The 11369-nt window shown below is 48.4% G+C and overlaps 1 protein-coding gene across 4 annotated transcripts in view; it reads right to left on the bottom strand.

The window, feature by feature from the left end:
• The window catches only part of LGSN (lengsin, lens protein with glutamine synthetase domain), a 128984-nt gene extending 118494 nt beyond the window's left edge, over positions 1 to 10490 (bottom strand). Inside the window, exons 1-2 of one of the 4 annotated variants that reach the window (XM_073626722.1) lie at positions 7233 to 8071; positions 6976 to 7072 (exon numbers count right to left, since the gene is read on the bottom strand). In XM_073626722.1, coding sequence (XP_073482823.1) covers positions 6976 to 7072; positions 7233 to 7691 — 556 coding nt within the window. In that variant the 5' untranslated portion in view covers positions 7692 to 8071. The other 3 variants (XM_073626723.1, XM_073626725.1, XM_073626724.1) reach the window with 3 other exon arrangements.
• Positions 10491 to 11369: the final 879 nt, after the last annotated feature.

Genomic DNA, 11369 nt, shown 5'->3' on the forward strand with positions numbered 1-11369 from the left:
CATTCACACCAGTGGGTTACCAAACCATAGCGGTGTAAACAAGCCCGACGCTCCCATTCACACCAGTGGGTTACCAAACCATAGCGGTGTAAACCACCCCGACGCTCGCATTCACACCAGCCCGTTACCAAACCATAGCGTTGTAAACAAGTCCGACGCTCCCATTCACACGTGAGTTACTAATCCATAGCGGTGTAAACGAGCCCGACGCTCCCATTCCCACCAGTGGGTTACCAAACCATAGCGGTGTAAACGAGCCCAACGCGCCCATTCACACCAATGCATTACAAAACCATAGCGGTGTAAACAAGCCCGACGCTCCCATTCACACCAATGCGTTACAAAACCATAGCGGTGTAAACAAGCCCGACGCTTCCATTCACACCAGTGCGTTACCAAACCATAGCGGTGTAAACAAGCCCAATGCTCCCATTTAAACGTGAGTTGCCAATACATAGCAGTGTAAACAAGCCCAATGCTCCCATTCACACCAGTGCGTTACCAAACCATAGCAGTGTAAACGAGCCCAATGCTCCCATTCACACCAATGCGTTACCAAACCGTAGAGGCGTAAACGAGCTTGACACGCCCATTCACACCAGTGCATTACCAAACCGTAGAGGTGTAAACGAGCTTGACGCGCCCATTCACACCAGTGCGTTACAAAACCATAGCGGTGTAAACAAGCCCGACGCTCGTATTCACACTAATGCGTTACCAAACCATAGCGGTGTAAACAAGCCCGACTCTCCCATTCAAACCAGTGCGTTACCAAACCATAGCGCTGTAAACGAGCCCGACACTCCCATTCACACCAGTGCGTTACCAAACCATAGCAGTGTAAACTAGCCTGACGCGCCCATTCACACAAGTGCGTTACCAAACCGCAGAGGTGTAAACAAGCTCGACGCGCCCATTCACACCAGTATGTTACCAAACCATAGCAGTGTAAACGAGCCCGACGATCCCATTCACACTAATGCGTTACCAAACCATATCGATGTAAACAAGCCCAACGCTCCCATTCACACCAGTGCGTTACCAAACCATAGCGGTGTAAACAACCCCAACGCTCGCATTCACACCAGCCCGTTACCAAACCATAGCGGTGTAAACAAGCCCGACTCTCCCATTCACACCAGTGCATTACCAAACCATAGCGGTGTAAACGAGCCCAACGCTCCCATTCACACGTGAGTTACCAATCCTTATCAGTGGCAACGAGCCTGACGCTCCCATTCACACCAGTGCATTACCAAACCATAGCGGTGTAAACGACTCTGACGCTCCCATTCACACCAATGCGTTACTAAACCATAGCGGTGTACACGACCCCGACGCGCCCATTCACACCAGTGTGTTACCAAACCATATCGGTGTAAACCAGCCCGACGCTTACATTCACACCAGTGCATTACCAAGCCGTAGCGGTGTAAACGACCCCAACACACCCATTCACACCAGTGCGTTACCAAACTGTAGAAGTGTAAACGAGCCCGACGCGCCCATTCACACCAATGCGTTACAAAACCATAACGGTGTAAACAAGCCTGATGCTCCCATTCACACCAGTGTGTTACCAAACCATAGCGGTGTAAACAAGCCCGATGCTCGCATTCACACCAGTGTGTTACCAAACCATATCGGTGTAAACAAGCCCGACGCTCCCATTCACACTAGTGCGTTACCAAACCATAGCGGTGTAAACGACACGGCGCTCCCATTCACACCAGTGTGTTATCAAACTATAGCGGTGTATACGAGCCCGATGCTCCCATTCACACCAATGCATTACCAAACCATAGCGGCGTAAACGACCGCGACACTCCCATTCACACCAATGTATTACCAAACCATAGCGGTGTAAACGACCGTGACACTCCCATTCACACCAGTGCGTTACCGAACCGTAGAGGTGTAAACGAGCTTGACGCGCCCATTCACACCAGTGCGTTACTAAACCATAGCGGTGTAAACAAGCCCCACGCTCGCATTCACACCAGTGTGTTACCAAAAGATAGAGGTGTAAACAAGCCCAACGCGCCCATTCACACCAATGCGTTACCAAACCATAGCGGTCTAAACGAGCCCGATGCTCCCAATTTTTCTTTATTAAAAGTCTTGCATTTAAGAAGCATAAAATCACTATATATAATATACATAAATATATACATATTTACACAAATTAAAATAAATATAGCAAATCTGCTCTCTAACAAAAAATTACTTTACAGCAAAAACAAAACTCATCATGAACATGTCATTATTGGGGATAATCTTACTACCACTCACACCACTACACCAGACATCAAACCTGTGAGGTCAAGAAACAAACCCGCACCCATTATACATGCATCCCTTCAAAAAGAAGATACTAACCAACAAAAGCTAAGGGAGTGAAACAAACAGAAAAAGAAAAGAGCTCATCACCCAGATATGGGCAGTTCACCAAAGGCAAGTCTGATATTCCTCCACGCCCTTTTCCAGATTGCCCAAGGCTCCCTGCCCTTCTCAAGACCCCGAATTTTCCTAACCTCACCCAGAACATCGTGCACCACCACCTCAACAGTGAGGACTTTCTTCTGCAGGGTAATCTGGCACCGTGCATTCCACATGAAGTAACAGACAACTATACTAAAAAGAGTGTATCCAAATCAAAATCCCAGTGAGTCGGGAATGCCCCGTACACCCACTCCGCATAACTCATGAGATAGAAAAAGGGGATGCCTAGAGCCCTCCCCACCCTTTTATACACTTCTATGTTAAAGGGGCAGCAAAAAGTGGTCCATAGACTCCACTTTACCAACAAACTCCGCTCTAGGACAATCCTAATCATCCACAGGGCGATGCTTCAAGTTCCCTCTGACATAAAGCCTTCCATAGAAAGCAAGCCAGGCTTGAGCCCTAAACTTCAAGGGGATTCTTTCTAAATTGATTAAATGCAAACTCTCCCTCATTACAGAGCCTGGGCAATCCCTTAAGGCCAGTGACACACTGAAAGCAGAGCTCAAAATCCTCTTCTCCAGAAGCTTCCTGGGGAGGGACTTGATATCCTCCACTGTCACCTGCCACTGCCGAAGTATTTTCAGACACGGGGCAACATAAGCCGGGAGCTTGCCATGTCGGACTCTCAGACTTTTCACTTCACCACCATCTTCCCAGCATTGCAAAAAAGGCCTAAAACAAGATTGAAAAATGCCCACCCATCCCGGCGGGTTCTCTGCTAGCATGTTACCAAGATTGTACTTTAAAACGTGCAGAGAAAAGAAAACTATTGGGTTGACCATTCCTAGGCCAGCCTCCCGCCTAGACAGGTAAGTTGCATTGCGTTTGATCAGGTTCAGCCTATTTCCCCATAACAGTTGGAAAAAACAGCTGTACACCCTTGCATAGAGAGATGCTGGCAAGATACAGACGAAGCTGACATATAAAAAGATTGGGACCAGGTACATTTTGATCAAGTCAACCCTCTCCCTCAAGGAAAGCTTCCATTTCTTCCAGCTTGCTACTTTGGCATTGGCACACACCAACCTGCTTTCCCAATTTCGATGACCATAGTCACCAGGACCAAATTTGATGCCCAACACTTTAATTTCCTGCTGGGGCTCTGGGAAGGCATCTGGAATTTCGAAGCTTTCACCCTCCTCACCCATCCAGAAAACTTCACTCTTTTCACGGTTGACTTTAGAACCAGAAGCCTCCATGTACTGCGCTATCATAGAGGCCACCTCCTGCGCCTCCTCCGTCCCAGAGACAATAACAGACACATCATCGGCATAGGCCACGACCTTCAAAGGCGGCACACCAGCAATGCCCGAAGGCACCCTGCACAAAGATCCACTCTCTAGCCTTCTTATGAAGGGGTCATAAGAATACATATAACAGGGGGCTCAGAGGACATCCCTGGCACACAGCAGAGCCAACCTCAAAAGGCCATCCAACCCAACCATTAACCAGTGGGAAGCTCTCAGCCCCTCTATATGTCTTCAGCCAATCTATAAACCTCCCCTACCAAGTAGCAAATACAGGTACTCGTGATTGACTCTATCAAAAGCCTTCGCCTGATCCAATGCCAGCAAGTACTTTCTCCATCCAGCCGCCCTGCATCGTTCCAAAGCCTCCTGGACAGCTAAACCCACTGAAAAGGTACTTCTACCTTGGACCGAGCAGTGCTGATGACTGGACAACAAATCGCCTGCCACTGACGACAAGCGCCAAAAAAGAATCTTTGCCAGGAGCTTTCTATCAACATTGAGAAGACTGATGGGGCGCCAGTTCTCAATAATTGAGGGGTCTTTACCTTTTGACAGAAGAATCACAGCGGATTGCCTCATGGAGGGAGGGAGCAAACCCTCTTCTAGACAGCTGTTATAAACCTCTGCTAAAAAGGGAGCCAGAATGGACTTAAAACACTTGTAGGATTCAGCTGTCAATCCATCTGGCCCAGGCGATTTTTTGGTAGCCAGCTTCTCTATAGCATGAACTACCTCATCCACTGAAATTGGTTCTGTCAAATCCATCAAAGTCAACGTACCATTTCCCAATCCTGGAGTAGAATCCAGAAAGCTTTCCATTCTGTCCCGACAAAGATCCTTTCTTCCCAGAAGGTCTGCGTAATATTATCTGAAAATCTCCAGGATCCCTGATCTGGACTTCACCAGGGTACCCGTACTATCCCTCAGGCCTATGACAGTCTTCACTGCTATGCCTTGCTTACAGTTCTGGTAAGGATCAGGCGAGTGATATTTTCCATAATCCCTCTCCAGAACCAAGGAGGCATGCCAGTCGTATTGACACTTCCTAAGAAGAAACTTCACCTCAGAGATCTCCCCTGGATCTCCTCTATACGAGACAAGACGATCAAGCTTCCTCTGCAAATGCTGGTAGGCAATGTACATACCAAGTTGCTTCTTCTTGCTTATGGCCTTTAAAAGTCCAATTGTCCTTTGTTTCACAAGTTCCCATCACTCTGACTTACTGCTGCAAAAGTCCAGAATAGAAACCTGCGCCTAAAAAAAAATCCTCAAAGGATTGTCTTACCTCTACATCTTCCAGGAGAGCCGAATTCAGTTTCCAGGTACCCCTTCACCTGCGTGGAGTGTCTGAGGCATTCAGAGTCACAGACAGCATACAGTGGTCAGAGAACTCCACCGCCCTCAACTCAGGAGCTGAGAAAGCAGAGTTCTCCTTTAAAAAAATACCTATCTATCCTACTCTGACTATTCCCTCTCTGAAATGTGAATGCCGTGCTGCCAGGGCAGTGCTTAATATGCACATCTACCATTCCTGCTTGTCTCACCATATCTCTAAGAAAAACGCTATCGTAACCCAGCCTGTCTATGGAGCCTCTCCTGTCTTCAGGCCTAATTATGGTGTAAAAATCACCTCCAAAGACAACCTGCTGGGACGTAAAAAGGAAGGGCTTGATCTCTGTGAAGAGGCATTTCCTGCCCCATTTTGACTGCGGTCCATAGACTTTGATCAGGCGCAGGTCCTGCCCCCTAACAGAGACGTCTAAGACCATGCATCTCCCCATTTCTACCTCAATTACCCGCTGGCATGTTACCATATCGGTTTTAAAAAGGACCGCAACTCCGCTGCAGGGCTCAGCCGCAAGAGACCAAAAGGAGGGACCACATCTCCACTCACTTTTCTCACTCCCTAAATGGACATCGGCCAAAGTATTGAGCCAGGTCTCTTGCAAAAATAAAATCTCGGCACCAAACTCGCTGAGCAAAAATAAGGCAATATCACAAGCTCTTGCAGATTTAATGCTGGCGACATTAATGGTCGCAACCTTTATCAGAGTGGGAACTGCCATCAGGATGATTGGGGTAGTCGTTTCTTAACCTTTGCTTCACTCTCATCACCAGAAACAGCTCTGTTCAGACTACTTGACTGCCCCTCATCCATGGATAATAAAGAGAAAGATAGATCAGACATCTCATCACCTGACAAAACTGAAAAAGTATTACCAAGAGGAACCCCTCCTGGGTCTGACTCTGAGGAAGAAATGACCACTTTACTTGTCTTCCTCTTCTTCTTTTACTTCCTCCTAAACTTCTCCCACCCCTCATCATCCAAATCCCCCTCAACAGAGGGTGAGACATAGGATATGGACACCTTTCCCTCAACCCCTCCCCCATCCAACACCCCCACACTCCCTTGACCTCATTTGCGCTGTTGAGGGACAGGGACTGGAGGCCGAGAGGGAAGATCCGCTAAACCTGCCCCCCCCAGCAGCAGTCTGGAGGATATACGTACAGTAGGATTGGGGACCACCACATGGGGGACAGACTCAGGGACCACATTACTAGGGGAAACAGAATCTGAAACAACAGATGTAACAGACACAAGAGGGACAGACTCAGGGACCACATCACTAGGGGAAACAGAATCTGGAACAAATGTAACAGACACAGGAGGGGCAATAACAGTTTCCTCCCTAACTTTAGCGGCCTCATCCTCTTTATCGAGCCTCTGTAGCTCAGCCGCCAATCCTGGCAAGTTATGTAATGCCTCCAGGCACTGACTATAAGCATGACTGAGCTTCTGGCACAAAATGCACCGAATCTCGGTACAATCTTTGGCCAAATGGCCCAAATGCTGGCATAGTGAGCACTTCTTGAGAGTACAGGTTGATGCAAAATGGCCTTTGTTTCCACATTTATTACAGACCTTAGGCTGACCCTGGTAGAAAATGGTCAGCCTATCCCTCCCCAGAAAAGCTGAACAGGGTTGCTGCGCAAATACAGTGTGACATAAAATATTGCAACAACCACCATTTTATTCTCTAGGTTGTCTACTAAAAAAATATATATGTTTGGGGGTTCTAAGTAATTTTCTAGCAAAAAAAAATGATTTTAACTTGAAACCAACAAATGTCAGAAAAAGGTTGTGTTTAAGTGGTTAAACTTTTTTCACTTACACAAGAAGTCTATTCCATTGACAAATTGTTACAATGTTTATACTTACGTTCAACTGATAAATAATGTTTTGTTTCTTGGCAGACTGTCTGGTTTTTCTCTTCCTTTCTTTTGAGGGCTGTGGCTTCAGAAGAGCAGAGAGAATTCTTTGCATAGAAAGAATTGTGAAACAACTTAGTCAAGATCGCGATAACGATTCTTGATGATTAAACACAATAACGATTGACAATTAATTGTGCAGCTCTATTGAGCAGGAGAAATGTCATTACCTATGGCAGCCACATTAACCCCTTCACCACCACTCACCACTAACACATCTTTTACTTTATCAGTTTTATTGCTGTCATTATTTTCTGGCACATTCATAGTTCCTGCCATGCCCTCACTCACTGCTGTCCCCATACACACTTCACCTCCAGGCAGACTCTTCTCCTCCATCAGGACAGGATTTTCAGCTGAGAAGAGTGAAGGTTGTTCTGATACAGCAACAGGTGAATCATTGCAAGAGACTTCCATGGCTGTCTCCACTTCACATGCTGCACTGTGCTGATCCCCTCCCCCACCTGCATCAATCAGCCCAGGTGAAGGTGAAACAGGCTCTTTGGAGCTGGCAGCCATCTTGTTTGTAGAACTACAGGTCTCAGCAGTAGCAGCAAAATCCATGTCTGGGGTGTATGATGCAGATCCATCCACATTGCTCTGGTGAGCTAATGACACATCTACCAGGGGTTTTCCCTCCATGTCTGCAGAAGGTTTCTCTACCATCCACTACAGCCAGTGGGGCACACATGTTGGAAAGAGGCAGCACAGCGCACTGGGATTTTTCCACCAGTGCTGGCTCTGCCAGTCTGTAACCCCTCTGCTCATGCTCAGGGACTTCCAATGGTTCACCAACAGACCTGTCTGCTCTTATGGGTAACTCCATCTGTTGGATGAACTTTAGGGTGCCATGTTCACGCTCAACCCCCTGGCAATTCCCCAGCCTGACATGGGGGGAGAGATGCATGGGCAGATGAAGCTGGGTTGTCTGTTACCTGCAGCTGCTGATCCACAGAACTCACCAATGTCTGGCTGGCAAATCTTCTCTCATTTTTAAACTTTTCTGCAAAAGCTCCACTTTTATCTTTCAATTTATCCAATAATAAACATTGTTTCTTTACCTTCTCTTCCATCTGCTGTAACTCTGGCTTCATGGCCAAACGATTCTTACTCCAGGCCTGGCAATACTTGGCCCTGAAGTTTTTATGTTCAGCTTTTAAACATTTAAATTTCTCCTCAGCCCTTCCAATTGCCCAAAAACGGTCAATGATCTTCTGTCTGTAGACATCCACATTCTCAACAGGGCCTGGACCCACAATCAGATCCTCCACCTCCTCCTCACTAGGCCCCGTATCATCAGGGGAATCCCTCCCAGGACCTCCCCCAGGATCAGGCATTATTCCTGGCCCAAGCTAGCAGGCAACGCCCAGGCTTGAAAAAAGGCTGGTTCTCACAGAGAGCTCCTTGGGTGTGTCCTCCTCCGCCCGACGCTCCCATTCACACCAGTGCGTTACCAAATCATAGCGGTGTAAATGACCCTGACACGCCCATTCACACCAGTGCGTTACCAAACCGTAGAGGTGTAAACAAGCTTCACGCGCCCATTCACACCAGTATGTTACCAAACCATAGCGGTGTAAACAAGCCTAACACTCCCATTCACACCAGTGCGTTACCAAACCGTAGCGGTGTAAATGAGTCCGGCGCGTCCATTCACATCAGTGCGTTACCAAACCGTAGAGGTGTAAACGAGCCCGACACACCCATTCACACCAGTGCAATACTAATCCATAGAGGTGTAAACAAGCCCGACGCGCCCATTCACACCAGTATGTTACCAAACCATAGCGGTGTAAACGAGCCCGACGCTCCCATTCACACCAGTGTGTGACCAAACTGTAGCGGTGTAAAGGAGCTTGACGCGCCCATTCCCACCAGTACATTACCAAACCATAGCGGTGTAAACGAGCCCGACGCGCCCATTCACACCAATATGTTGCCAAACCATAGCGGTGTAAATTAGCCCGACGCGCCCATTCACTCCAGTACATTACCAAACCACAGTGGTGTAAACAAGCCAGACGCTCCCATTCACACCAGTACGTTACCAATCCATAGCAGTGTAAATGAGCCTGACGCGCCCATTCACACTAGTACGTTACCAAACCATAATGGTGTAAACGAGCCCGACGCGCCCATTAACACCAGTGAGTTACCAAACCATATCGGTGTAAACGAGACCGACGCTCCCATTCCCACCAGTGCATTGCCAATCCATAGCGGTGTAAACGAGCCCGACGCTCCCATTCACACCAATGCGTTACCAAACCATAGCGGTGTAAACGAGCCCAACGCGCCCATTTACACCAGTACATTACCAAACCATAGCGGTGTAAACAAGCCCGACACGCCTATTCACACCAGTACCTTACCAGACCATAGCGGTGTAAACAAGCTCAACGCGCCCATTCACACCAATGCGTTACCAAAACCATAGCGGTCTAAACGGGCCCGACACTCCCATTCACACATGAGTTACCAATCCATAGTGGAGTAAACAAGCCTGACGCTCCCATTCACACCAATGCAGTACCAAACCATAGCGGTGTAAACGACCCCGACGCGCCCATTCACACCAGTGCATTACCAAACCGTAGAGGTGTAAACGAGCTCGACGCACCCATTCACATCAGTATGTTACCAAACCATAGCGGTGTAAACAAGCCTGACGCTCCCATTCACACCAGTGCGTTGCCAAACCATATCGGTGTAAACGACCCCGACACGCCCCTTCACACCAGTGTGTTACCAAACCGTAGAGGTGTAAACGAGCTTGACGCACTCATTCACACCAGCACGTTACAAAACCATAGCGGTGTAAACAAGCCCAACTCTCCCATTCACACCAGTACGTTACCAAACCATAGTGGTGTAAACAAGCCCAACGCGCCCATTCACACCAATGCGTTACCAGACCACAGCAGTCTAAACGAGCCCGACGCTCCCATTCACACTGGAGTTACCAATCCATAGCGGTGTAAATGAGCCCGATGCTCCCATTCACACCAGTGCATTACCAAACCATAGCGGTGTAAACGAGCCCGACGCTCCCATTCACACCAATACGTTACCAAACCATAGCGGTGTAAATGACCCCGATGCGCCCATTCACACCAGTGCATTACCAAACCGTAGAGGTGTAAACAAGCTCGACGCGCCCATTCACACCAGTATGTTACCAAACCATAGCGATGTAAACGAGCCCGACGCTCCCATTCACACCAGTACATTACCAAACCATAGCGGTGTAAACGAGCCCGACGCGCCCATTCACACCAGTGCGTTAACAGACCGTAGAGCTGTAAACGAGCCTGACGTGCCCATTCACACCAGTGCGTTAACAAACCGTAGAGGTGTAAGCGAGCCCGACGCACCCATTCACACCAGTGCTATAACAAACAGTAGAGGTGTAAACGAGCCTGACGTGCCCATTCACACCAGTGCGTTAACAAATCGTAGAGGTGTAAAGGAGCCCGACGTGCCCATTCACACCAGTGCGTTAACAAACCGTAGAGGTGTAAATGAGCCTGACGTGCCCATTCACACCAGTGCGTTAACAAACCATAGAGGTGTAAACGAGCCCGACATGCCCATTCACACCAGTGCGTTAACAAACCATAGAGGTGTAAACTAGCCCGACGTGCCCATTCACACCAGTGCGTTAACAAACCGTAGAGGTGTAAATGAGCCTGACGTGCCCATTCACACCAGTGCGTTAACAAACCGTAGAGGTGTAAACTAGCCCGACGTGCCCATTCACACCAGTGCGTTAACAAACCGTAGAGGTGTAAACGAGCCTGATGTGCCCATTCACACCAGTGCGTTAACAAACCGTAGAGGTGTAAACTAGCCTGACGTGCCCATTCACACCAGTGCGTTAACAAACCGTAGAGGTGTAACCGAGCTCTTGTAGAACTGGCCAAGGGGTTAGAAAAGCAGGCTGGGGACCCAAATATAAATTATACTCTTTGTCTATGTATTTTACTGGGCCTGGGAACCTTTCCTCACAGAGTTTTGAGAGGTGAGGCTGAGGACAAAGGAAAATCCTCTTACAGCCTGCTCTTTATAAACAAACCATGAAGCCAACCGGCTTATTCCCGCCCCATCCAGTCTGAGGAGAGAACAGGGACGCCAATGGTAGAGGGAAGCGTATGCCCGTGTCAATAATATCATAGGTCACAAGAGCCCCACTGTGGTTGCTACTCGCCCAATGCGATCCGCCACCTCCGCAGCGCCCCACCCCGCCTCCTCAGCACTCCCGACTTGAGTTCTTTGATTGATCAACCGGTTCGCACCGGCTTCTAGCGGATTGACGTCAATGAAGCACGTCTCTCGCCGTAACCC

Source organism: Aquarana catesbeiana, linkage group LG04, assembly GCF_042186555.1.
Source record: "Aquarana catesbeiana isolate 2022-GZ linkage group LG04, ASM4218655v1, whole genome shotgun sequence".
Taxonomy (NCBI): Eukaryota; Metazoa; Chordata; class Amphibia; order Anura; family Ranidae; genus Aquarana; species Aquarana catesbeiana.